The sequence below is a fragment of the Lacerta agilis genome, chromosome 1 (genome assembly GCF_009819535.1).
Source record: "Lacerta agilis isolate rLacAgi1 chromosome 1, rLacAgi1.pri, whole genome shotgun sequence".
Taxonomy (NCBI): domain Eukaryota; kingdom Metazoa; phylum Chordata; class Lepidosauria; order Squamata; family Lacertidae; genus Lacerta; species Lacerta agilis.
The window spans coordinates 130,135,322-130,161,485 of NC_046312.1; the positions used below are offsets into that span (position 1 = coordinate 130,135,322).

Here is a 26,164-nt window from a genome sequence, read left to right on the forward strand (position 1 = left end):
CCCAAGGGGGAAATACAGTTTCCATATGTTTCAGCTACAAGTCTGACAACATTCTGCTTCTTCCCCAAAGCCCAAGCAGGGGGAAGAGAATCATTGCTGTAACATGTCACAGATGATTTACATGATCAAAGGAAAGGAAACCACCATTTCAGTTAATATGAGTTTTTATAAACTGCCATTACCAGTGGAAGCATCAATCACTACTGGGGAACTGCGAGCATTGCCGTTCAGGGTGTAGATGTAAATCTTGTAGTCGGTGCCGGGCTGCAAGCCTGTGATTCAAAGTGAAATATTAAAAATAAAATAGATCTTGCTCATACAAAGTTCTGTTCTGAACAGCATTGCACCTCAAGTCAATAAAAACATGTTGGCTGACAAGCCCTAAGGGTGGCATCACCATGAATGGCGGAGATGGGGATTAGGAATAGGAATAATTTATTATTATTGGCAAAGTACATTTTCCAACATACTTGGAATTTGTTTCAGCTACATTGCAATGTAAACATACAGACACTGTTCCTCTCACAATACAAAGAAGCAAAGAAACCCCACCCATATTTTACCTCCCCTTCAGCTATACAACTACGAATTTAACAATTTAATGGCACAAGGGAAAAAACTATTCTTGTGCCTGGCCGATTTTGTATATGAAGTCCTGTAGCGATGTCCAGATGGAAGTAAATCAAGCAGATGATGACCGGGATGTAAAGGATCTGCTACAATTCTCTCTGCTCTCTTCCTAACTCGGGTAGCATAAATTGTCTCTATTGAAGGCAAGCTAACACCAATTACCCTTTCTGCAATTCTTACAGCTCGTTGGAGCCTTTTCTTGTCTCTCTTGGGAGGCTGTACCGTACCAAGCTGTTATAGAATTACAGAGAACAGTTTCAATGATGCCTCTGTAGAATTGGATCAACACTTCCTGGGACAATTTAAATTTCCTCAGTTGACGCAAGAAATACAGCCTCTGGTGGACCTTTTAAATAATACTATTGATGTTGCTTGACCAATTTAAGTTATAAGAAATTATAGAGCCCATAATTTCTTATAATTAATAATAATTTCATATATAATTATAGAAATTATAGATTAGGGTCTATTGTGCCGCTTCTATTGAAGGTGTGCAGAGTTTTTGTAGCAGACATTTACACAGACATCCCTGCTGCATTCTGAAATCATACTGAAGAGGAAGGACATAAGGAAACACTAAGTAGTGGAGGTATGGAAAGGAAGAGCCAAGAAGACGATGTGACGATGAGCAGATACAGAGGCGGTGTGAATAAGTTCACATACCAGTGATCGTGTAGGTTCTAAAATCGGGGCCAATTGTTCGTTGGACAGGATTTTGACCACTTGCTGGGACAGCATCAATATGGAAACCAGTGATTGTCTCAGTCTTGGTACGCCAGACGATTGTGATGGTCCTCTCTGTGACATCTGTGACACGTGCCCTGCGGGGAGGGCTGACATCTGCACAAAAGTCAGGCAACAGTCTGTTAGCACCACAGTCATACACAGCTGTTTGCAGTCACACTATACCTTTAAAAAACACTCTTACACATATTTCTTCTCTTGAAGAATTTTGGGCACTGCAGTGAAGGGTTGCTGGGAACTGTAATTCTGTGAGGGGTAAACTACAACAGTCAGGATTATTTGGGGGGGGGGGCTAGTGCTTCAAATGTGCCTTAAAAGTAAAGGGTGCATGCAGCCTTGGAAACATGCATTGAGGCAAATTCCACTAAAAGGCCGCTTCAGAACTACCACTTATTTATACCCCAAAACCCAATCTGCCTAGTTCTCACTCAGTGATTCTAGGAACCCATTTCCAGGCACTCCCAAAAAATATGAGAAGAGCCCTGCAGGATATGACCAATCTAGACTAGCATCCTGTATCACAACAATGACCAACTAAATGTCTGTGGAAAGGAAAGAAGCAGGACACAGCAAGGGCAATAGCCCTCTCCCCATTGGTGCTCCCCAATGACTTCTATTTAGAAACCTGCTGCCTCCGACAGCCATCATGACTAGCAACTGTTGATAGTCCATGAATAACCCTCTTTTAAAGGCATCTAAATTGGTGGTCCTCACAGCAGATTGTGGTGTGAACTTCCTTTGGTCTCCCCTGAGTTTTTCAACACTCAGCCTTATTTGATGGTCCTGGGTTCTAATATTGGGCAATTGGGGGGACTTATCTATCCTCTTTCTTCACACCATGCATAATTTTATACACCTCTATCATGTCCTCCCCCTTCCCACTTCTTTGCCTTTTCTCGAAACTGAAAAAGCTCCGAATGTTTTTACCTTCGAATCAGTGACTCTATGGCTATTTTGAAATGTTGACTAACTTACTCTCTAGGGTAGTGACTACACCCTGGGCAGGTCTGCTGGTCAGAGAGTCCTTCAGAGCATAGATGCTGACTTCATATTTGGTTGCCACCTAGATGTAACAAAACCATGGACTGTTAAGAGATTTACATCCTCCAGGAGGTCACAAAAAGCCGACACAGAAGCCACTTCAAGAAGCCTGCTCTTGGTTTATATTCTCTAATCCAATGCATTGTGAAGTGTTGGGAGCCTTATTGAGCAATCAGAACACCAGCTGGAGCCAAATATTCAGATGACACAAAGAAACGAGCATTTTTCAGTGGCTTCCATCCCTTGGTAATTAGATTTTTATCTGCTCTTTTGGAGAATTGCATATTCCGCATGTAGAGCTTTTTTCTGGGGGAATTCCAAGGGCATGCTGTACCGGCACTCACCCACCCTCAAATGTTGTTACAGTCACTTACTGTAACAACTTCATGGTGTGCAACTCCACCTTTTTTCAAAAAAACAAAACCCCACTGTCCATATGCATCTTTTATGAGCTACATAGAATGAACGTTACACATGGCAACAGTGACTGCAGTCCCAAGGCCTGTCAGGAGATATACCCATAACTCTCTGTCTTCAATGGAAAACCCTTTTGGAGGAATGGGAGGTGGTTTCAGTGCCTATGCTGCTTGCTATAATGTATTTCAATCAGGGTGGATAAAATCGGATTTTTTTTTATTTAAATCGGATTTTCTTGATTTAAATCGGATTTTTAAAAATAAAATGTTTTGGTGAAAATATATTACCATCCAAAGGTTATTCAATCATGAAATAAAGATTAGTTTTTTAATTATGCAGAATAAGGCTGTATATGTTTACTTTTTTGGTAAATAAATTCCATTAATCCAATCACAATGTCATTTATGCTCTTCCAGAGGTTTTTGTATGATTATTGGGCAGTTTCTCTGCCTAAAAGATATTATCACAGATGCTTGGTTTACTTTTGCAGTTCTCAAAACTGAATTTGACTCAGCAGAGATCACATGCCTCTTCTTCACAGCAAAAATGTTATAACATGAACAGAGTTGAGAAAAAGACCTTAATCCTATTGTTCTACAAACCTATGAATACAGAATCAACCCCTTCAGTGCTAAGTTTCAAGAAGTTCAGTGAACAGAATAGAAACAATATTTTTCTGATTGTTTGGAGTGGAATGGATCTAATAAATCTATTTAAATTGTTATTATTAAGGTAATGATTATTTTTCTCCTTCCCAAGTACAACAGAAAAGTTGTCCAAATATGAATGATTAACCTATTAAACTGGGGATAAAAAAACTAATATGAAAAGTTGTTATTCTAAAAATCTTCATCTACTTGCATATTAATGTTATACCAGCAAGAATTAGTCTTTATGTAGAAAACTGTGATTTAAATCAAGCCTTAATGACTAGTGATTTAAATTGTGATTTAAATCAAATCCACCCTGATTTGAACGAAGCAAATAATAGTTATGAGAGAGCACTGAATGTGTAGTCAAGCTCAATATAGGTTGAACTTCTGCCCCAAATAATTTTGTGGCTTCAAAACAACTATAATCAAATGCATTTAAAAAGAAGAATTTTACCACATGTAGTAGTCATGTAAAATAATCCAGGAATTATGGGAATTAAGGGGGGGGGGAAATACTTAAGAGAACATTTCCCAAGAAACCAGAAGTTTTTCTTTTGGGAATAAGTAACAGAAGTCCCCAAGAATACAAAAAGGATTGGAAAATGTTTGTAGAGTATTTAAAAAAACCAGTATAAAGAAGTGAACAGATTAGCATGACTTGAATAAATTCAGCAGTATAAGAGGAAGTAGGAGAAAATTAGTACAAAGAGTAGAACTCTGGTAACTAAGAATACGCAGAAGAGAGGTAAAAGAGAAGATATCAGAGAAGGAGGGAGGTCCTTAGGTGTTTTGTGTTGTGTCCTTGGTTTGTAGTGGTTTTGTTTTCATTTTCTCCATTTATTCTTTACTTATTCTTTTTGAACTGTATGTAAAAACACAATTAAAACATCCTTTCAAAAAAATAAATATAAAAAGAAGAATTACCATGAGTCCCGAGACAACAGCAGATGTGCTATCTGGAGAGAGGTTGATTTCTTTCATTGGCCCGTTCTTATCCTTGGGGTTCACTCTGATTCGGTATCCAGTAAGCTGAACATTAGGTGCAGTCCAGGTGACTGTCAGGCTGGTTGGAGCAACCTGAGTAAACTTCAGGTTCATAGGAGGTGGGATTGCTGTCAAATTTAGGATTAAAAATTTAGGTTACTTCGGGAGTAGTAATGAGTAGAGAAATGGCTAGCCCTGCTGTGAAGTCACCGGTATTGTTTCAGGTGACTGCAGTTTTGATGATGTGATCAGGTGTCTTTAAAAAATCTAACAGAAAGGAAGTTTCAAAATCCAGGTGCCCTGAACAAGACAAGTATGCACTGAAATATTTTTATACATGGATCATCAGTAATGGAAGATAGTTGCTGGAAAAACAACTAAGCTACAAAGTCATCTTTAAACAATGCTGCCAAAATTTGACACACACACATACACACGTACGTGGAGGTGATTGGTGCTGTTTTCTAATGTCCCTTGTTACAGATTTAGAATTTTAAAGAGTGGCTATGGGTATAACCAGGCAGCATTCTGCTGTGCCTGCCCCAAAGCAGGGTCAATTATGTGATTTTGGAAATATGATGAAGAAGAAGAGTTTGGATTTGATATCCCGCTTTTCACTACCCGAAGGAGTCTCAAAGCGGCTAACATTCTCCTTTCCCTTCCTCCCCCACAACAAACACTCTGTGAGGTGAGTGGGGTTGAGAGACTTCAAAGAAGTGTGACTAGCCCAAGGTCACCCAGCAGCTGCATGTGGAGGAGCGGAGACGCGAACCCGGTTCCCCAGATTACGAGTCTACCGCTCTTAACCACTACACCACACTGGCTCCCAATTATGATTTTACAGAATCAACGATAATCAAGATTACATGAAGGTAACACATTGCAGAGACTTACCGACATTTATTGACTAGGCTGACAAAGGGGAATGCCCAAAATCAGTCAAATTCTGTGCTCAAACATTCTGTGCGCGAGTACTAGTGAAATTAAAAGGATGTGCAAGGACGGACTGTGGGCATCTGCTGCAATGGTGATCAAGGTGGTGAGAAAGGAAGGAGGAGAATGGGCAAATGGAATTGCCATAGGGGACCTTCAGAACCCCTGCCCAAGGCTTTTTTAAAAAGTGAAAACTAATCACTTTTTCCTTTTATCGAAGGTAATCTTTTTAAGGGAGGAAAAGGCTACACGTCCCTTGATTCCAAAGTCAATAGTGTGTGTGTGTGTGTGTGTGTGTGTGTGTGTGTGTGTGTGTTCTGATATCCTTCATCTTCCATGCAAAAGAAACCCATGTCTCCATGTCCCCACACCAAAGGCGTTCTCCTGAACTGGAGGTCTCATAGATGAGAAACCAGCAGCACTTGGAAACTATTCTGGCCAGCCAGGCAACGATGGCAGCAGCTGCCCTGGCCACCAGGTGGCATTGCTATGCGTGTACCTGTGGACTGGGTCCCAATCAGAGGTAGGCTCTCCAAACCATTGTGCAAGGCAACGATGCGGACAGTGTACTCAGAACCAGGCCTGAGGCCATGCAGCTCTGCAGTGTCGTCTTCGCCATCTGGAGCAGGCAATAGCTCATGGATTCCATCCTCAGGGGTTGAGTAGGTCACCCTGTACCTGGTGACTTGCCCCTGTGGGCTTTCCCAAGCAATTTTGATGGAATCGACATCCACCTCAGTGAATGTCAGTCCTTTAGGGCGGTCAATGTCTGTTAGGCAAATTAATGATGAAAGATTAAGTGGAGGGGAAGGGGGCGGGGGAAGCAGGTTTGGGTAGCACAAAGCACTTTGTTATAGGCATGCAAAGCAATCTTCTATTTCTGCACATCCCGAAATAGAAACTATTTATTTATTTATTTATTTATTTAGCTAGCAGCCTGCAGAGCCATTTACAGCAGCACAACGGAGGTGTAGCAGTTAAGACTTGTGCCATGTTTTTCAGCTGTATGTTATGCTATTGCAAACAGCAATCAGCATAAAGCACAAGCTTTTTTGGGAATCGAATGTCTGGTAGTCACAGCAGCACACCTCTGATGGTTTCAGCTGATCTGACCGTTGCACTGATGCTTTTTGCTGCAACCCAGAAATCCGGACAGGCAGAAGCAAGGAAGGAGCCTGGAATCTGGCAAGCTCAATCCCCCATCAGAAAATGGCCTTGGCTAAAGACCCTCCTCAAATACGATTCCCATGGACCTGCAACTATTTTTGTTAGCCCACAATCCCTTTGATGGAGGAACTGTGTTTCCCAAAAGCGCTCTGCACCAGCCAGATCAGAGAATCAAGCTGATCATTGTCTTGTACTGCTGTAAGTGACTGCAGAAAGGCCTCAAGGCAGCTATTTCAACAAATTAACATCCACATATCAATTTGTCAAAAACAAAACACCATTTTTGCAAATTATTGCCATATGCATACGATGCTTTATCTTTCAAAGGATGTGGCTATGCAAGCATAAATTAAAGATAGTCTTTGGCAGACCAGGATGTTACTTTTGCTATAACAATTTCAGCATATTAGTGATTCTGTTTCCATGACTGAAAACAGCCTGGAAGGCATAGTGTCAGCTCCAGGATAGACACGGACTGCTTCAGAAGTCCTGGAGTTCATATATTTTCTTCCATTTCCTCAGGATGTTTGCAAACACAGAAGTGACTTCTGGGAGTGCTTCCATGTACCTAAACAGTAACATCGGAAGCAGCTCTTAGGCAGCAGAGAGCAGCATGGATCGCTTTTCAAGATGCCGGTAAAACTAGCACTGCAATTCTATGCATACTTACTTGGGAGGAAGTCCCATTGGACACAATTTACCTTGCTGCTGAGTAAGTATGCACAGAACTGAGCACTGAGCCAGTTTCCGTGAGCCAAGGAGCATTCTTTTCATCTTAAAAAAGAAGATTCAAAGGATTGCATGTTTTGCCACCATTGATAGTAAAGTGATGTTAGAGTTGTGCATTTTCTATGCTTAGAAAAGGTGACTTCTTTTGCACAAGTCTGGGGTTTCAGAATGCTGTCTTGTTTCTCTTTCAATTCCAGAGTTCTTTTTCTTAGCTGGGTTAATTTTTCGCCCCATGGCCACAGCACCTGTGCATGGAGGAGCCCCCTGGTGTTCAATGGAGCCCTGCTCTCCTCTCCTTCCCTGAGCAGGAAACAGAAGATCTGTTCACACCGCCCATGTCTTCCTTATGAACCTCCCAGATGCACCTGTGCACGTGCTGGACAAGATGGTGTGATCTAGCCATGCTCTTCATATATTTTTATCCAATTCTCCCCCTGCTCTGCTTGTTCAATATGTACAGGCAAAGGAAGGCTGGATGGGGATATGGAAGGTGCACACAGACTTCCCATTCTCCTGTGAATACTTTGAGTGGGGGGACGGGACACAAACAGAGCTCTGTTGATCCCACACAGCCATAGCATTTGGACAGGGAAAGATCATAGCCTGACTGTATTACTGTGGACAAGTCTGCCCCGATTTGTCAGGGCACAGAGCATACGGCGAGCAGTTAAACTCACCAGGAAGTATTTGTGCCTCAACGTGCATTGTTAGTGTGCAGATTTACTTCAGGGTTGAAAATGCTGGATTGTGCTACACACACACAGAGAGAGAGAGCGCTAGTCTCCTCCTTCACTTTGTTTTTCATCGAAATTTGATATGCAGATTTCAAACTTTGAATTTTATGCTTTCAAGTGACTTGAACTAATTTCACTGTTATTGGTTATTTACCTTCCCGAAGGCTGCTGACAGGAATAAAGAAAAGAGATACACAACCTCAGCATTACTATCTTTGTCAGATAGTATGTAAAAGGAGTTTGTAATCTCCAGCCGTCACCTTTACTATCTTACCATAGAAAGTACAGTATTTCACACACATTTAAAAGCAGTCGAGGTTTTTCATTTTTTGCATTGACCATTTTTAGCTATACTCAAAGACATCTTCTGAGGCTGGGGCGAGCAACCGAGTTTTAGCAGCCTCTCTAGGTTGTATCAGTGGGAATGATGCCGTTTTCTGTGTTTTGCACAGATTTCTGGAAGTAGATATGTCCGGTGAATTCAAGCATTCAGAGACACCGTGTTCCTGCTGTAAAACTCAGAAAAATGCAAAATACATACTTGTGACAGCTGTCTCAACCAGAGGCTGGCTTTCTCCATTTTGACCTTGGGCGTAGACACTAACTACATACTCAATTGTAGGTTGCAGTCCATCAATTGTAACTTCAGTTTGATCTGCAACAAAAGGCCAATAAAACATTAATCAGGAATGAAACGTTATTTATGGATGGCCTCATTCTGTCACAACTGAGACCCTTGTGCAAGTGTTCCTTTGTGCTCCAAGTGGAAAGGCAACTTGCTCTAGATTAACACAAATAGTTCCAGATCAAAAAATGCTTTGTTAATGGATTCCACACTCAAATTTCTTCAGAATGAAAAATGCAGAAATTCTTTGCTCTATAAGCCAGTTCCAATGAAATATATTGTACACTGGGGGCTTTTTAACAAACATTTGCAAGGAGGAAATCAGATGTCTAATTAAAGGTGAATAACAATATTTGCAATCTTGAAAAAAATACTCTTAGGATGTTGCCAACACATCTCAAGACCATGATGCTTGTCCACTGCTGCAGACTTGTTCTGTCATTCTGGAAGAGGTACACTAAACACTATGTTGGTCCAGAAGATGTTATCTTTATGTGCAGTGCCTTAGTCTCATGTGACTATTAGATGGACTACAACTCCCATCACCCTCAGCCAGCATGCTAGAGGGGCACCAGGTTGGGCGAGGCTGTCCTAGAACTAAATGCATGAGCCAGAACAAGCCTGAGCAAAGCCTCAGGTTTGGGCTCCTCTTCCTGTTTCTCCTAATCGGAGTAGAACTTGATTTGGATGAATGGGGGAAGAATCAACGTCTGTGATAAACCATGATTCCTAGGTTCACACACATCAGTGCACAGAGATTAGGGGAACAGCCAGATGGGAGGAGAAGAGAGGCACGCCTGCCTGAAGCTCATTCCAGCTTGTGCATAGAGCATTATACCATAATTTAGCATTAGATGCGAACACACCTAGGTATGTGGAACTAATTGTGTGGTTCTTTAGGTCCTGGCCATTGTGCCTTTCCAGGGCCCACGTTTTGCCTCAGTCATGAACACAATTCTGATTTTAGCATGTTATCTCGGCACTTTGTGGAACGCAATGGAACATTTTGGTAACTGAGAAAGACATTGCTATTCTGCCAAGGCTTCTTATGACCTGTAGGCTTTTAATTTTTTTTTTGTTTCTGTTCATGCTAGTACATTCTGAAAAAGCACGAGAGAGAAGCTGGCTTATGGGGAAGGTGCAGTGGTGACCCAACATTTTGGCTTGCCAGTAAGTCAGGCTTAGATTGTGGATTTCTTTCTTCCCTTGGGTGCCCCTCTCTTGAGTTTTATGTATGCATTGTTCTTACCTGCAGAGAGAACTCTGGTTTTTGTGGGACCATGGTTATCTTTGGGAACAGCTGTCACTCTGTAACCAGTAACTGGGGAAGAAGAAGGCTCCCATCGCACAGTTATGCTGCTGTCCTGAATATCAGTCACTTGTAGCTGGGATGGCGTATCAATCTCTGCACGTAAAATAATTAAATCATTCACCTCTCATTGGCTTCTGTGACAGACCTTAGAGAAGACTGACCACCTTGTGTGGCCATGTTGGTCCTTCAAGGCCTAAAGTAACTCAGAAGACATTTCTCATGCACACTTCAGGGCTAAATAATATTTTGAATTTCATATGGAACCTGCAGTGATAACACCAGAGCCTTGTTTCTCCATGATGTGGCCTTGGGGAACAAGCATTCAAAAACTGTACATAAGAAAGTTCGGGTGAAGAAAGTGGGAGAGGGGGAAATCAGCAGAAAGGGCTATTTGAAAGTGTTAATATTTTAAACTGCAAGCTAGATCTTGGGATTTTAACAGAGAAGGGAAATTAAATAATGGAATATATATATATACATTACTCCTTCTCCGCGTGTTCTTCCCACACAAAAATGTTACGGCAAATCTGAACCTATGCGCCAATTATGATAAACATTATAGACCTTTATCTTCACCATCAGAAGGGAGGTGGGTGGCCACCCCCCAAAACAGCTCTATTATGGACCCCAACTCTGGAACACTCTTTCCATGGGTTGGCATGTTCAGTTTTAGGTACCAGGCTAAGTTTTTATTTACCTTGTAACTGAATTATTCAACAGCTATTGCTCCTGAGACTTAATTTGTTATTTTATAATTTTAGCTTTTGCACTGATGCTTAATTTGTCATTTTATACTGGTGCTGCTAAATTTTAAATATTTCATGTGATTTATTTGTTCCACTTCACTTCATTTTATGCTACCTTATGTTATATTTTTAGAAGGGTCTTTTTCTGAGAACTTCATTTTTTGAGAAGGTGGGGTATACATCTTTCAAAAATGCATATATGCAAGAATGGAAAGATAGAGGACTTTATTCACTTCTTCCTCTACTGCCCACTATATGCCTCAATAAGATCTAGGCTTCTCCCTCTAATCCCGCCGACTATCGCCAGGGACGGTGACCGCATGAAGTATCTACTGGCGGATGCCAACCCCTTGATCTCGCGTGGAGTGGCCATCTACATATTACAGGCCCTGAAACTCAGGACCACCTTTTTGGCCAACTTCCCTTAGCCTTAGTCTTATGTATATTCCCAACATGGACACTGTCGTCACGCCCGCTAGTGCTTTTTATTTTATTTGTTTTATCCAGTACGATTTTACTTCCAATTGTTTTAACTGTATCTGTTGTATTCTTTGTATAATCGTGTCAGGCTACTGCCTGGTCTTTCACTATGTGCTATGGCCATAGGGCTAATGCAATAAATAAATTGATTGATTGATATAAATGGTTGAGCATAATATTGCTTTAATCCACGGCTGCTCAATAAACTGGTGTGTGTTGGCCACTTTTGGGATCCAGCATAATCCTTAAAACCATGGATTGCCACCATGAGGGACCTAAAATTTTTGCTCCCCTGCCAAATCGCTGCTGCTGTACTTTCCTTTGGCTCCACCCACTCAACCTCACCTATCCCATGTAAGCCTCTCCTGTGCTCTGAACAGAGCCTCCACAGGACGACAACATAGTGAAAGATCACATGTGGAAGCAGACAAGGGGACACTGCTGCCCTTCTCCTTTGGTGATCCAGATAAATTTGACGGGCCCTTGTTGGAAACGAGCGCTGAACTAGATGAATAAGAACGCCACCATTTACCGCCTGCCACATTGGCAACGTATTTGTATTCAAACAAATGGAAAGCACTGTTGTGTTACCATCCTGATGCAAATCAAGGAGCTGTGGGAAACAAAGCCATAGTTTTTGCCAGCAATCTCAAGCTCATCAAAAAGCAAGATGCAAGTGTTTTAAATGGGTTAGAAGTCTTTTTGCATGATGGACAGAATTGCTGAATTAAGCCAATGGGGTGAATAATTTGGTTTGCTCTTCCACCCTTAAAAAGAAAAGGAAAAAGTGAGCAGATGGAATGAATAGTTCTTAAATGTCCATTTGTCCTGGTCTTACCTATTCTGTAGTCGACAGTGACTGGTTTGCTGCTGGCTGGACTGTCTCCACGTCCAGTGACTGCATACACAGTGATGGTATAGTCTGTTCCAGGCTTAAGTCCAGGGATTGTTGCAGTGGACACGTGTCCAGGTACAGTGAACTCTTGAACAGGCCCACTGCCACCTATGAGCAATAGCACAAGATGGTCAAAAGCTCACAGCTGTTGCTAAAAAAGACGACATAGAATCATGGAATGCAGAGTTGGAAGGGACCATGAGGTTCATCTAGTCCAACCCCTGCAATGCAGGATTATTTTGCCCAACATGGGGCTCAAACACACAACCCTGAGATCAGGAGTCTCATGCTCTACCGAATAAGCTATCCTGCTAATGGCAGGAGCTTCCCAGGTCATAGGAGCCAACACCTAGGGGCCGCTGGGTCTTTGGCCCCCCTAAAATATTTGAGGGGGCTGCCTCCCTGAAGTTGATGGGCATTGCCATTCAAATGGTGTGTGTGCACCACATCAAGTGATCAATTATTTTATTCAATTTGGCACTCCTGTCCCAGGTGATGACCAAGCTGGTGGGTTCAGTGGGAGTGACATGCAGATCAAATTTAATAACTAAATTTGCACATGGTCTTTGCCCCCCAAAAGGGGTTCAAAGCAATTTGCTGAATAAATTGTAATAAAACAATCATGTATAAAATACATAGAAAATAGCATTACAATCCACCCATGGCAATTAATGCCATCAGGATGCCTAAATTAGATCCTTGTAATGCACATGGTATGGGACGTGGGTGGCGCTGTGGGTTAAACCACAGAGCCCAGGGCTTGCTGATTAGAAGGTCGGCAGTTCGAATCCCAGCGACAGGGTGAGCTCTCGTTGCTCAGTCCCAGCTCCTGCCCACCTAGCAGTTCGAAAGAATGTCAAAGTGCAAGTAGATAAATAGGCACCGCTCCGGCGGGAAGGTAAACGGCGTTTCCATGTGCTGCTCTGGTTCACCAGAAGTGGCTTTGTTATGCTGGCCACATGACCCGGAAGCTGCACACTGGCTCCCTCGGCCACTAACATAAGATGAGCGCCGCAACCCGAGTTGGACACAACTGGACCTAATGGTCAGGGGTCCCTTTACCTTTTAATGCACATGGTGTGGGACTGCCTTTGGAAAACCCATGAAGATAACTGTCTCAGGTTGTGTTTAGTACCAATTAATACTGTGTATAATGCTGACAGACCAACAGGTGCAGAAAAAGTCCTCTCAAATGTTAAGTTTTCAATACTTGGACAAATTAAGGGGTACACTGATGTCCCCTCCCACACATATACGGCCCCCACCACTGACATTCATCTTTTTAGCGTTAGTGTGAAAGGGGTATGATACCCACAAGATGCTCCATGTAATCAGCAGCCCCTTTCCCTTGAACATGCAGCTGCCAGGGACTGATCCCTTTACCTCCCTTCCAACTTGTATTTGAATTGTAATTATCCAGTGACTATCAGAGCCACAGCAGTCATCCAAAGTGCTGCAGTGTTCTTAAGTCACTTAAAAACTTGCCTCCAGAGTCTTGCTTTAACTTCTAATACTAGGTATTAAGACCATCTAGCACTGACCTGTTTCTCCATATGTGATCCTGTAGTATCTGACGGTAACGGCAGGAGCCTCCCAGGTGATGACCAGGCTGGTGGGCCCAGTGGGAGTGACGTGCAGATCTCTTGGAACGTCAGAAACTAGACAGAGGGGTTTGAGAAAGAAAAATTAGGAATGTTCCACATCCTCTCAGTTCACATGTCAACTGCCCAGTAAAGCTTTTGGATTCCTTTTGCAGACATCTTTATAGACAAGGTAGTATTTTGGAACTATATTCTGCGCTGGTTCAAAGGCAGGCAATGCTTCATCATTGTATCCCCCCCCCCTGAGAGGCATCACTAGAACTTGCATCTTATTGGAGTGGAAATAATTCTGAAGGAAAGTAAGTAGCCAAGCACCACCCTGCAAACCCACTAGAAAGCTGCCATTTAAACCCATATCTGAATTTTCAATTGGGTTTTGATTCTGTGATTGTACCAAGAATCCATGGAATTGGCTACTGGACATGTGATATTCAACACTTTGAAAAACCTATGGCCCAAAGCAGACAATATAAAACGAATACTGCCACTGAAAGTCGGGGGCGGCATGTCCTGTTTCACCGCTTGAGGCAAATTCCCTCCCACGGCCGGCACCACTTCTCCCCCCGCCCTGCCGCCTCTGCTGCTGGCAGAGAAGTGACCCCGGCATTGGCGTTCATTTCAATCAAGATCTCGCCAAAATCACAATATATCTTTGCATGCTCCACGTGATCTCCCACAATTTCATCTGGAATTGGTGCCAATACTGGCACTGCTTCTGCACCAACGGCAGAGGGGCACTGGTGGGGCTGCCGCCTTGGAGGTTTCTGCTGCCACCTCAGTGTGCCAATTGTAGACCTGGCTCTGCTCAAAGTGCTGCTTACTCTCTTCTACTTCCTCCAGAAATGCTGTTTGTTTGTTTTTTCAAAAATGCAGCAACTTGAAAAATCACTGTGCTGCATGTGTCCCTATCTACACATGAAGGGACTGGGAAACTCAATACAATGTCACGTATTTTGCCTCCATGTTACTGGGAGGAGCAAAGGAAATGAAGCTGCTGCTTTCAGCATCGTGTACATATGCTGCATATTGTTTAGTTCTGTTTTCTGTTTTCTAGTCTTTTCTTCACACCTGCCAAAACTTTCTAGTTCTGGAGGCCACACTGACAGGGTTGAAAATGTGCCTGAGGAAATCTCAGAAAGGATGAAGAGAGGCCTTGACTGGGTTCCTAGCAGTTGGCTGCAGTCCCTTCCACAACTCCATGAGTAGCAGAAGCAGAATAAAACTGAGAATAATGCCTATAACTCTTCAGCTGCCATTCAAAACCATCCAGTAAACCTGTAGGTTCTCAATGCCTCACTTGCAATCTGTTGTGAAATTTCTTGACTGGATTTCTTCCATTTAGCTGTTAAAGGAATTGATATCTAAGCCCAAGAAGTGAGATGTCTGATGTTATGTTTTCCATTTCAATTAACTCTGTGAGCTGGTCTCAAGAACTTAAAAGTTGTATTCTATTTTCCTTGCCTAGGTCTTACCTGTACTTTGCTGTCCAATCAAAGGCAAGCTCTCCTCTTTGCCGTTGAATGCAGAAATGCTCACCACATATTCAGACCCTGGAACCAGGTCAGTGAGTGTGATGGAATTGCGAGATGGAGCAATGCGGACTTCTTTGGATCTGCCTCCCCCTTGCTCAAGGGAATGGCGTATTTTGTAGCCAGTGATGGTGGCACGGGGAGCAATCCAATGGACGGTGAAAGAATGGGCTGTTATTTCTGAGAAATCAAGCCCAGTTGGGGAATCAAGGCCTATTTTTCATAAGAAAATAAAGGAGATTTAAATCAGCTGAACAGGTAAGTCAATGTCTTTTTTAAAAGGAAAAGCATGCATATGCATTGCACATATATTACAGTAGATAGGAAACATTAGGACAAACAAGTCTCATCTTAAGAGGTAGAGATGTGGGCCATAATAGGTTGTTCAAACACCAAACCCTTCCTCCACTGAAAGGGGAAGGAATAACAACAGTGGAGAGGGCTATGAATGTGGAGTCCTGAAGTTATGAAATTGTATTGTACCAATTTCAACAGAGCCATCATGGCATGACAGTTCTTTCTAAAATTGGCTTGGTAAGACCAATTTGTAAAGCAAAAACTATACAAAAAAATTCAAAATCCTTAATATTTTTGAACAACCAAAATAGCAGAATAATCTTAAAACTTGTAGACAGAAAGTGAAGACATTTTCAATATTTCTCATTCTACAGACCTGTTTTCTGCTCTCCGCTCAGAGGTTTACTCTCACGTTGTTCATATACACTGTAAACCCTGATCAAATACACAGTGCCAGGGAGAAGATCTGAAGAGTTTAAAAAAAAAGCAACGATTTAGGATATTTAAGTTCCTCTAGAAACAATTGCAAATCTCAGCTTTTTACCCAGAAGAGCTCCTTTGCTAAACAAAAATGGTCAGTTCCAGCTATTTTGTTTAGCAAAATAGTTCTAAATGTTACTCCACCTCAGCATGCAGCATTATATGCTGAAAAAATTGCTGTGTTTTCTTTTCTAATGGATATTTCCAGCCTGCAAAACAAGTTTCTCGCTCTCTGACAGTCCTGCCTATTGTCATTCACAAAGCGTTTCCAGCTAGAATTTCCGTAATTCTTTACTGGAAAAGCTTTGAATCTTGTACTGTTTCCATATCTACCTCCATCAACAAAACTCTTTAATTTTTTCTACCAAGGCCTTTGCGAATTCTGTCCTTGTCAAAAATGCACATAAGAACTAAAGTACAAATTCTGACACTCATTTTCACTGTCTGGGAGAGATGAGAAACACTGCCAGCAGAAAATGTTTAACCTAGCTGAGATCTAAGAGCATCTCAGAGTTTAGGCTGGGTCATAAGTGCCATGCACTGTTGGCCTACCAGGACTTAGGGCCTGGTGACAGAGCTCATATCCCATTGTGGGATGGATAAATTCCAAACAAATAGAAACATAATTTTTCAGGGCTACCTGTGTGTGCATTTATAATTCTATACAACATGTTTCTTCCACTGCATGATTTCCTCATGAGACTTTTTGCATAGAGTTTAAAGTAGTAACTACAAAGAGTAAAATGAAACAGGCTATCAAAATGAGACTTGGTGAATTGAGGGGAAAACAAATGAAAAATAGCAATAGAAAATGCAGATAGAGAATGACAGCAAGAGTCTAAACTAGACGTCTAGCCAATCGTCTCCCCCCCCAACTCCCCCAAAGTCTACCGATTCCAATATCAAATCACAACAGTTTGATGACTGGATAAAACGTATCAATGAATCAGTCTCTTACTTGTTAAAACCACTGCATTGTCAGATGGTGAGATAGACAGCTCTGCAACATCCTCTTCTTTCTTCACAGGTGAGAAACGAACGAGGAAGTTGGTCAGTTCAATGGATGTTGGTGGAGTCCAAGTTACTCTTATGGTGTCAGGGCCCACATTGGTAAAACGCAGATCAGTGGGAGGAGGGACAGCTGAGGTTAAAGGACAATATTTTTAGTAAGTTTAGAAGCACCAGAATTCGATTTAATAATGTTTCAAAAATATACAAACAATCCCATGCAAAAAAAGGGGGGAGGGAGGAATCCATTACAAAATCAAACCCATGCAAATGTACCACTAAACTAGGTTTCATTCCACGAAAGTAAGCTGCAGTAATCTTTCAATCTTTCATTACACAGTTAAAGCTGATGTAAAGCACATTTAACCTCTCAGCAAAACCGTTATGGATTCCAAATATATTCCATAATACTACTTTATTGTTGTCTTTTGCCTATTAATCTTGCAATCCATCTCAAATCAGAGAGGCCCAATGTGCTCTACAGCAGCTCAGAGATGGGAAAAGGCGCCACTTCCATAACACTAACATGCATACAGATGGGAGGATGAACAGCAGCTGTGAAGTCTCTAGGACTCTACAACTACTTACACAGGAAAAGGTTATAAAGCCTTACCCAGCTAAGGTGATTGCGCTAGTCTTTCCATGCAAAACAAACTTCCAGGTCATTTTCTGTACATGCACTACAGAGGTTTCAAAGGCTGCCATGGCTGTCACTAGCATGATTGGAGGATGCCTTCTTCCCCACACCATTTTGGAGAAATCACTTGGACACTTGGGCCATTGCATTAACAAAACACTAAGTGAGGATTAGGATAATGGACTTCAAGAGATTTGGATTATTCCATTTATCTCCATTGTGGCTAGGAAAGCCAATGTGGATACATCACATAGGTTCTGAAACTTCTGAGATGTGGGTTCAAGCCCAGCTCAGATATACACTGTGAAATGATAATAAAGCTGTGAGAAGAAACGTTAAAGAAAAATGTTTTCTATCCACAAAAACGTTAAGAGGTAGAATTTCCAAAGCCAAATAAATTATCAGCTCCCGAGAATTTGACGAGATGCTTCAACCTGCTATAGAGATGCAAGATTCAACCTCAAATTGGTGGAAATACTAAAAGGAAATTATCTGTATAATACTGTATATCTGTTCCCATTGTACTTCCAAAAATGTCCCCTGGCCACCTCTCCCTAAACAAAGCAAGAGGCCCATTTCTCCACTGAGAAAACCAGTCATCCAAGCAGCTAGTGACAGCATGAAACAGTACTCTCAACACAGGAGGTCTTCAACAATCACCAGTTTGCTGAGTCAGCGTAGCAGGGGCACTCTCTCCGCCATTAATGAGTGTGGTTACGCTGATCTCATAATCAATGCCCGGCTCCAAGCCTGTGACCGTATAGTGTCCCTCTGAAGAGTCCACAAAATCTTCAGAAATGGGGACACTTTCTCCTGCTGCAGCTACTGTGATGCGGTAGCCAATAATGGTGGAGGCATTTTGTGGGGTCCACCTCAGGCCGATGCTTGTATCAGTTACGTCGACAAAGCTTAAGTCAGTGAGGTGGGGCACCTCTATCGTGTTACAGAGCAAAACAGGGGGCCAAAGACAAACGGGGGCAAAATACAACAAGGAGGAAGAGAGAGAGAAAGCAGTGATCATCAGTGAATTCAGCAGTGAATTAAAAGTGAAGAACTAGCGAAGTAATTGTGGTGATAGGTGATATTTCCCTATGAAAAAGAAGTCCACCATTTACAACGTACAGCAATGGGTTAGATAGCTAAACCCTCTTACAATACCTGCAAAACAACTCTTCTGAATGTCATTAGAGATGTTCTGCAGGATTTGCAGCTAATTCTCATGAAACACCCTGCCAGCAAATATGTTTTTAGGATGGAGCAAAATGGCACCTGCTCCAGAATATGTAAAACAACAAAGAGCCCATCTCTGGGCGGGGCAGGGCGGGGTGAATCAAATTGGCAGGAATGTATGAGACCCTATCAACTAACGCTTGAGCCCCACAGTCTTAAGAATTTGCTTCTCCAACTGACACATATGCTTGCCTGTATCAAGTTTTCCTTGTACAAATCATTAGTGGTCAATGACAGCTTGCCTGGGTTATACATGTTCCACACAGATAATCAGGTTCAGATTGTTTTGCCAGATGCAGTATTACTCAAGAGCAATTGCCTTGGTTAAATATTCTGCTTCCAATTAGGATTTATTCAGGTAACATCCCATGTGTCTTGAAACATTAAAGTGGGGAGGAAACAGTTTCTATGCGTCACGTCACAGACCACAAGGCTGGTACCTGTAGGCTTATGGGTGGGGGAAGTTGCCATCCAGTAGACACCCAAGAAGACACTTGAAAAAAGAGAGGTGAAGGATGGTGACCAAGTGGCTCAGACACTTTTAATGGATTCATTAGTGTGGCTGGGGAAACCCAGCCAGATGGGTGGGGTATAAATAATAAATTATCATCGTCGTCGTCATCATGGGGGCTCATATTGCTTCTTTCATGTCTGCTTTTTTGACCTGCACTACAGACGTTCACTCCTATCAACTGCAGTATCTAACAAAGCCATTCTTTCCCGAGTGCAAACTTTGAGAAAGATCATAGCCTTGAAACATAATCCTACTGGGAGTTAATCCCACCAGGTAACTGTGTACAGCACAGCAGTCTGAAACATAAAACAAGCCGTCCTTACAGAATTGTCATTTGTGAAGTTAAAAAATGGCAAGGGGTTCTAGTCTAAGTCATGAATGAGACATGTGCCTTTACCTGACATTGTTTTCATGGGCTAATCATCCTGAAGCAAAATATTGATTTTGTACATCCAGCTCTACATATAGTATATATTACACAGCCTGGTGATTATTCAGCAGGTAATTTCTAAGGCCGAGTAACACTTATGAACAACAGCTGTAGCAAAGCTGGTTGATAGATCACTCTAGGAACAGAGTCCTACCTCGCTTTGTCTTTGAATGTAGGCACAGTTTTGAGGCACTTACATTATGTTATGTGCTACTATACTATAGAGGGATGGGAAGGATGGGGAAAGGGACACAGCCAGTTTCAGGGCAAGTGTGTATTTTATGCTTCTCTTTGGTGGGAGGAGTATACAAATCTTAAAATGATAAGGAATCTTTCAAGGGTGGTCTACATCTGGTTCAAAACATTGGCTTAATAATTTCAGAACCTTTTTCAATCTGTTATGGAAAACCACTGAGCAGAACTGAAAGTATCAATTTTCTACCAAATAACCACTTATCTTTGTGGGATACGCTTACCATATCACCTGTAAAGAAAGCACTAAAGACATACAAAAATGTATTTTTTCCCAGTGCTTCTTTGTGTTAGAAAGTGGCATTGGGTTAAGGACCTGATTGTTTGAATTAACTCAAACCAGAGTGTTAGTTGCCCATAGGAGCAAAGAGAGACTCAATGAGAGCACAGAAATGCCAAGCAGTGTTAATGGCAAGCATCTGTGAAACACAGGAGCTGGGAGCCATTTTGTGGTGTGTGTGTGTGTGGGGGGGAAATAAGACAAAATCCCATAATGACAGGTTTGGGGTTTTACAGCACTACAAGAACAAGGCTAGACTGAGACATCCCGGACCATCTTCTACAACAGAAGAAGGGCAGGGTGTACATTTTCAGTCAAAACAAATACTTCTGAGCATACAAAAAGAGCAAAGATATGCTTTTTCTTGGTCTATAGCTGCAATCATATGCACATTTACCTGTAAGCAAGTCTCACTGTTAATACAAGTAGGGCTAACATCTGAGTAAACATAGAGGAAGGCTTAATATTTTACTAGGGATCAATAGGATCAGCTTGCTCATTTTGTATTTCATGATATCTGGGATCAACATGGCAACAGCTCAATATACAGACGGTACAATTGACTCTTCAGTGAGCTTATGCAGCAGCAGAGAACATTGGTCCTCCACCAGAAACTTTCTAAACATCAAGCACTGTTGATTTTCAATGGGCAATGTCACCTGAACAAATAAGAACCTTATTTTCTAAGATATTCTCCACACCTCTGACCATTATTAACTGGTGCTTGATCTGGTTTGTCTAGATTTGATACAGCTACACTGAAACCCCCCACAAAATGTAACATATGAATAAACAAAAATGTTTAGTGATCCATTTCCCCTGAGTCAGAGGCAGCGAATCCAAGGCCGATCTGCTCACCACTGTTGTATACCTATGCCAAAATAAGACAATAGTATAAAAACCATATGGAATGAGCAAGTATGTTTGTCTTGGTGTCCAGGGCTGTGATCCTAATTAGAAGTAAATCGTACTGAAATGAACAGGATTTATTTATGAATAAACATACTCACAACCAATGAAAAATCTTCACCGAAAGATGTTCAGGTACAGCTTTCATAAGTACAGAAATTTATAGGACTGCTCCCTGTGAAATTTGTCAAAGCTGCTGCTCAGTTTTTAAATTTTACCTTGTGTGATGGTTTCAAAGATGGGTGAGCTCTCCTGGTCATCTTTGACTGTGTAAACACTGACATTGTATTCCACTCCGGGACTCAGATTTTCAAAGATGCAGGATGTCTGTTCAGCATCAACTTCTTCCTCTAGAGTGAAACCTTGTTGTCCATTTGTAGGGACGGTAGTAATTCTGTATCCAGTTACATCTAAAGCACAACAGTAAAGGGCTTAGTTGGCACTTACACTGTACTTCCTTAAAACTAGACAGGAGCACAGCTATTTAAAGATGTTAAATGGTCTTAAAACCTGGAAATCTGACCGCAAGAAGGTCCCCTCCAATTGCCAATGACACATAATTGTTTTCACAGAATGTAGGGCAAGTATGAAGCATTCTGATGTTTCCATTTGTTACAGACTTATAGAAATTGTGGGAGTATATACTTTCAATATAATCCAATGAGATGTGCACAGTGGTCTTCATGAACATACTGAGACACAGATCTAGGGTGTGTTTCAATGTTAATTTTTTCCTGCTAAAGACATAATTTTTTAATACAAATCTTGTGGAAGACAACATTTTAAAGGTGTTTGATAGCTTTTGGGGGGGGGATTCACAAAGAAATGCAGTAAGTTGTAGAAGAGTTACCATATTCTTATCCTCCGTGTTTTCTTAGTGGGCAGATTTCAGTGGCGCTATTCTTTATCAAAACGCTCCCTGAGGAGGAATGCCCTTCCTTCCCTCTGTACTAGAAATGGCACTATAACAGATGTACCCAGTATCTGGTTAACAATGCCCAAAATGACAGCTCTTATTGGAACAAACCAAGCAAGCAAGTGAGCAGGATTACTGAGGATCTACAACGCTTAACAGTCAAAAGGGAAATTCCTAGCCATGCACAATATAAATACCTGGAGATGGGCTTCTGTCCCATGAGACAGTGAGGATTCCAGTTTTGGGGTTGGAATCAAGTTCCAAGTTGGTTGGTGGTGACAGAGCTACAAGTAATAAAATCATTGTTTTAATATTTCACTAGATGTGCAAGAGAAAGAGTTTTCTTTATTAGTCGCTTTTTTCAAAAATGAAACTCAACATTAAAAACAATGATAAAACAGCCCAAACTACATGCATATAACATGTATAAATAGAATAGACTCAAACTCCATCCCGCCCCACTAAAAGAGAACCAGAAAGTAAAGATCTAAAGGTATGGATAAATGAGAATGTTTTTGCCTGGCGCCTAAAAAAAGAGATCTTCCCTGGGAAGATCATTTCATAAACAAGGGGCCACCACAGAGAAAGCCTATTCTCACGCTGCCACCCTCTGCACCTCCCTTAGAATGCAGGGTGCAGATTAGATTATGTGGGGAGAGACAGTCCTTTTAGCACTGGGGTCCTAAACTGCATATGGCTTTAAAGGCAAAAAACCAGCATTTTGAATTGGGCCAGGAAACCACCTGGCAGCCGCCGCACACAGGCCAGGATTGATGTCATGTGCTCAGACCATCCTGAGCAACCTGGCTGCAGAATTCTCCAACATTTGCAGTCTCTGAAACCGTCTTCAAAGGCAGCCCCATTACAGTAATCTAACCTAGAGGTTACCAGAGCAGAGACAACACAAATTAGACTACCCCTGTCCATATAGGGCAGGGGTGGTGGGGCCAGCAGCTGAAGCTGATGGAAGGCATTTTGCACCACCAAAAAGCCACCTGGAAATATAAAACCTGAACATCAAAAGGTTCTTCCAAGAGCTATTCTTCCAGCTTACACTATTTTCTCTGGGTCATGGACTGAACCCTGCTCTCTAAGCTAGCCATGACATCCTGTGGGCTACCAAAGCCCAGCAGCACCTCATGGCAATCTGATCCTTATGGGCTGGTCTGCTGGAGGTGTCAGGATGTACCAGGCCCAGGTTAGCAGGAAACAAGTCTTGTCTGTGGTAGGAATACACCTGTGCTACCCCCTCTTCCACATATACTGGCTCAAATCTGCCCGATTTATTTTACAAAGAAACCACTCCAAAATAATTCCACAAACTTCTGCGGGGGATAATGACTCTGGGATCTTTGGCCTGAAAAAGCAGTGTAAATTATGTGATAGTTAAATATGTCATACGTGTAACTACTGTCTTGGTGATGGGTGTGATTCTCTCTTGACCATCCATGAGTACTGTGATGGTGTAGTCGTAATGCACGCCAGGAGTCAGACCCGAGATGACAATGCTCCCAGACTCAGAGATGACCTCCCTTGGAGCTTCTCCACCTTGGCTTGGTCGCACACCCAGCTGCAGTAGGAAAAGAATGAAGAATTATTCACAGCTAACAATGGCTACTGTAGTATGTACTCCTGTGAAGAACACCAGAATAGCTTGATGTGGATAAACAAAACTATTAGGAGTTGAATTCTGCAAAGATATATGCATGGTGGAACCTGAGCTTTCTGAGAACTTCAGGCTTTCATTTCAGAAAAGCAGATATCTAGCCCTCAGTATTGTAGAGAAAGCCCCTTCCGCCCATAGCTAATTGGGGGGGGGGGTTGCAGGCGCCACGAGCCCTTCACGTGCTCGGGGGATGGCTGCCATCCCCGGAGCCATTGGTTGAGCCTCGGGCGCGGTGCCGCTCTGAGCGAACAGCCTGGTCGCTCTGGAGGCGTGGCTTGCTGCATTTAAGCAGGCCTGCGGCCGGGGCTCACCCTCTTGCTTCCTGCTCGCGTACAGGGTGATGAGGCTGAAGGGTGAACTCATTGCACACCCTGCCATAAAATTCTGCAAGGCGTCCTTATATCGCAATGATGGCGTTCATTTATCAGAGGCTGGAAATGATGTTTGGCTAACAGATATCCTAGTTGCTATTAGGCATTGGTTGCGGGTGTCAGGGTATTGACGGCGAGCTGTTTAGATTTGATTGGCGGTTAAGGCATTGGATTATCTCTGGAAGGCTGAAGGTGGGGGGGGGGAGGTTGGGCCATCACCTCCCCCAAAATGCTGAAGGGTATTCCGTTAAAGGAGTCCGGGGTGTGCGTGGCCCTGTCTGAAGCTATGGAAGGTGAGGGCCTAAGGCACGCCCCCATCAGTGACCCCAGGGCAAGTTCCTAGTTGATGTGCAGCAACAGGGCTCCCCTATAGGTGGTTAACCCTTCCCAGACTCCCAGCACAATGGGCTGGAGTGAGTCGGATATAGTTGGTTAGATCCAATGCCTGGGCCAACACTGCTCAACATCCGCAACCAATAAAGTTGTGGCCTTTCTATGCCCATTAACCTTACTTATTGTGTCCTGAGTCTTTATTTCACCACGGGAGGGGTCGGGTATCACCAAGCAAACCTTTTGAAATTGACAGGCACTTATATTAGAAGAAGAAGAGTTTGGATTTGATATCCCGCTTTATCACTACCCGAAGGAGTCTCAAAGCGGCTAACATTCTCCTTTCCCTTCCTCCCCCACAACAAACACTCTGTGAGGTGAGTGGGGCTGAGAGACTTCAGAGAAGTGTGACTAGCCCAAAGTCACCCAGCAGCTGCATGTGGAGGAGCGGAGACGCGAACCCGGTTCCCCAGATTACAAGTCCGCCACTCTTAACCACTACACCACACTGGCTCTCGCTCATGCTAGAGCAGAGACTAAAGCAGGGAGGAAAAGGGAAAGAGTTCTGTCGCTCTAACAGCTTCTGCTTTCTCTGCTGACTTTCCATTCCTAACATATTGCCTCTGCTGCCCCTTCTCCCTTGGCGTCTTAACCACTCTATTAAAAAACCCCACAACAATTCTAACTGCAACCAAATGAAATACAAAGTTCGGAAATGTTTAATTATTTCTATTAAGCAATTTTATGCACTGTAGAATTGTTCATTCTGGGCTCAGAATTAAGAGTTTTCACAGCCTGGACTTCTTTTCTTTTCTTTTCTGGCACAAGAACTATCAGAACTAAGAATGATTAACAACAAACACGAAATCCTATGCATGCTGGAGCAAGGTTCCCTTTTTGCACCAAGGCCACGTTAGCAGGATAACATATGGTAGACAACATTTTCACAACTTCATTTCATCAGGATGCTTCAAGAGTGTGTGTGTGTGTGTGAGAGAGAGAGAGAGAGAGAGAGAGAGAGAGAGAGAGATATTTCTTGTAAATTTTTGCTTTTTTGTTTACCATTTAGGAGATTACATTCAAACCACTTTTAACTGTGGATTTTATAAGTTATAAACAAATGTTTGTAGCTGCTCCAGGAAACCTTTGAACTGAGAAAAGAGGATATGTTGAATTATTAAGGAGCCACTGCAGCTTGTAGAAACCTTTGCTTTGATTTCAGTGGCTCCTTGGTGAATGCCACCTCCTTTAATTTCTTATCTGTTACATCAGGCTTAAAACAAACAACGCTCAGCCAGTGTATCAATTGCTACTACAAGTTTTCAAATAGCCACGAGCCATTAGTTGTAATAAGCCCTTTCGCGCCAGGGATCTCTCCCCCTGCTGAGGTAGATTGGTTTTCATGACAGTTTAAATGATACCTGAAGTATTGGCAGGGTGGGAATTTGTGGCTGTTTTCTTACCTTAAACCCAATTCTTGGAGCTGGTGTCCAGGTAATAACAATAGATGTTTCTGTCACTTCAGTGGTATAGTGAGGAACAGTGCCTGAGGGCTGTACTGCAAGATGAAATCACAAAAAAGAGTTCCCATTTAAACAATATCATGACACTTAGAGATGTCAGC

General features: G+C 42.4%; 1 protein-coding gene across 8 annotated transcripts in view; it reads right to left on the bottom strand.

Moving 5' to 3' along the window:
* FN1 (fibronectin 1) overlaps positions 1–26,164 on the bottom strand; it is an 83,235-nt gene that overhangs the window by 11,571 nt on the left and 45,500 nt on the right. For 2 of the 8 annotated variants that reach the window (XM_033171066.1, XM_033171055.1), the window contains exons 22-38: positions 26,004–26,098; positions 23,575–23,743; positions 22,371–22,457; positions 21,476–21,667; positions 18,303–18,575; positions 16,956–17,138; positions 15,894–15,983; positions 15,164–15,433; positions 13,632–13,748; positions 12,034–12,198; positions 9,907–10,062; positions 8,574–8,687; positions 5,902–6,171; positions 4,410–4,597; positions 2,350–2,437; positions 1,294–1,470; positions 183–272 (exon numbers count right to left, since the gene is read on the bottom strand). In XM_033171066.1, the coding sequence (XP_033026957.1) occupies positions 183–272; positions 1,294–1,470; positions 2,350–2,437; positions 4,410–4,597; positions 5,902–6,171; positions 8,574–8,687; positions 9,907–10,062; positions 12,034–12,198; positions 13,632–13,748; positions 15,164–15,433; positions 15,894–15,983; positions 16,956–17,138; positions 18,303–18,575; positions 21,476–21,667; positions 22,371–22,457; positions 23,575–23,743; positions 26,004–26,098 (2,724 nt within the window). The remainder of the gene's footprint in view (positions 1–182; positions 273–1,293; positions 1,471–2,349; positions 2,438–4,409; positions 4,598–5,901; positions 6,172–8,573; positions 8,688–9,906; positions 10,063–12,033; positions 12,199–13,631; positions 13,749–15,163; positions 15,434–15,893; positions 15,984–16,955; positions 17,139–18,302; positions 18,576–21,475; positions 21,668–22,370; positions 22,458–23,574; positions 23,744–26,003; positions 26,099–26,164) is intronic. The other 6 variants (XM_033171091.1, XM_033171100.1, XM_033171081.1 and 3 more) reach the window with 3 other exon arrangements.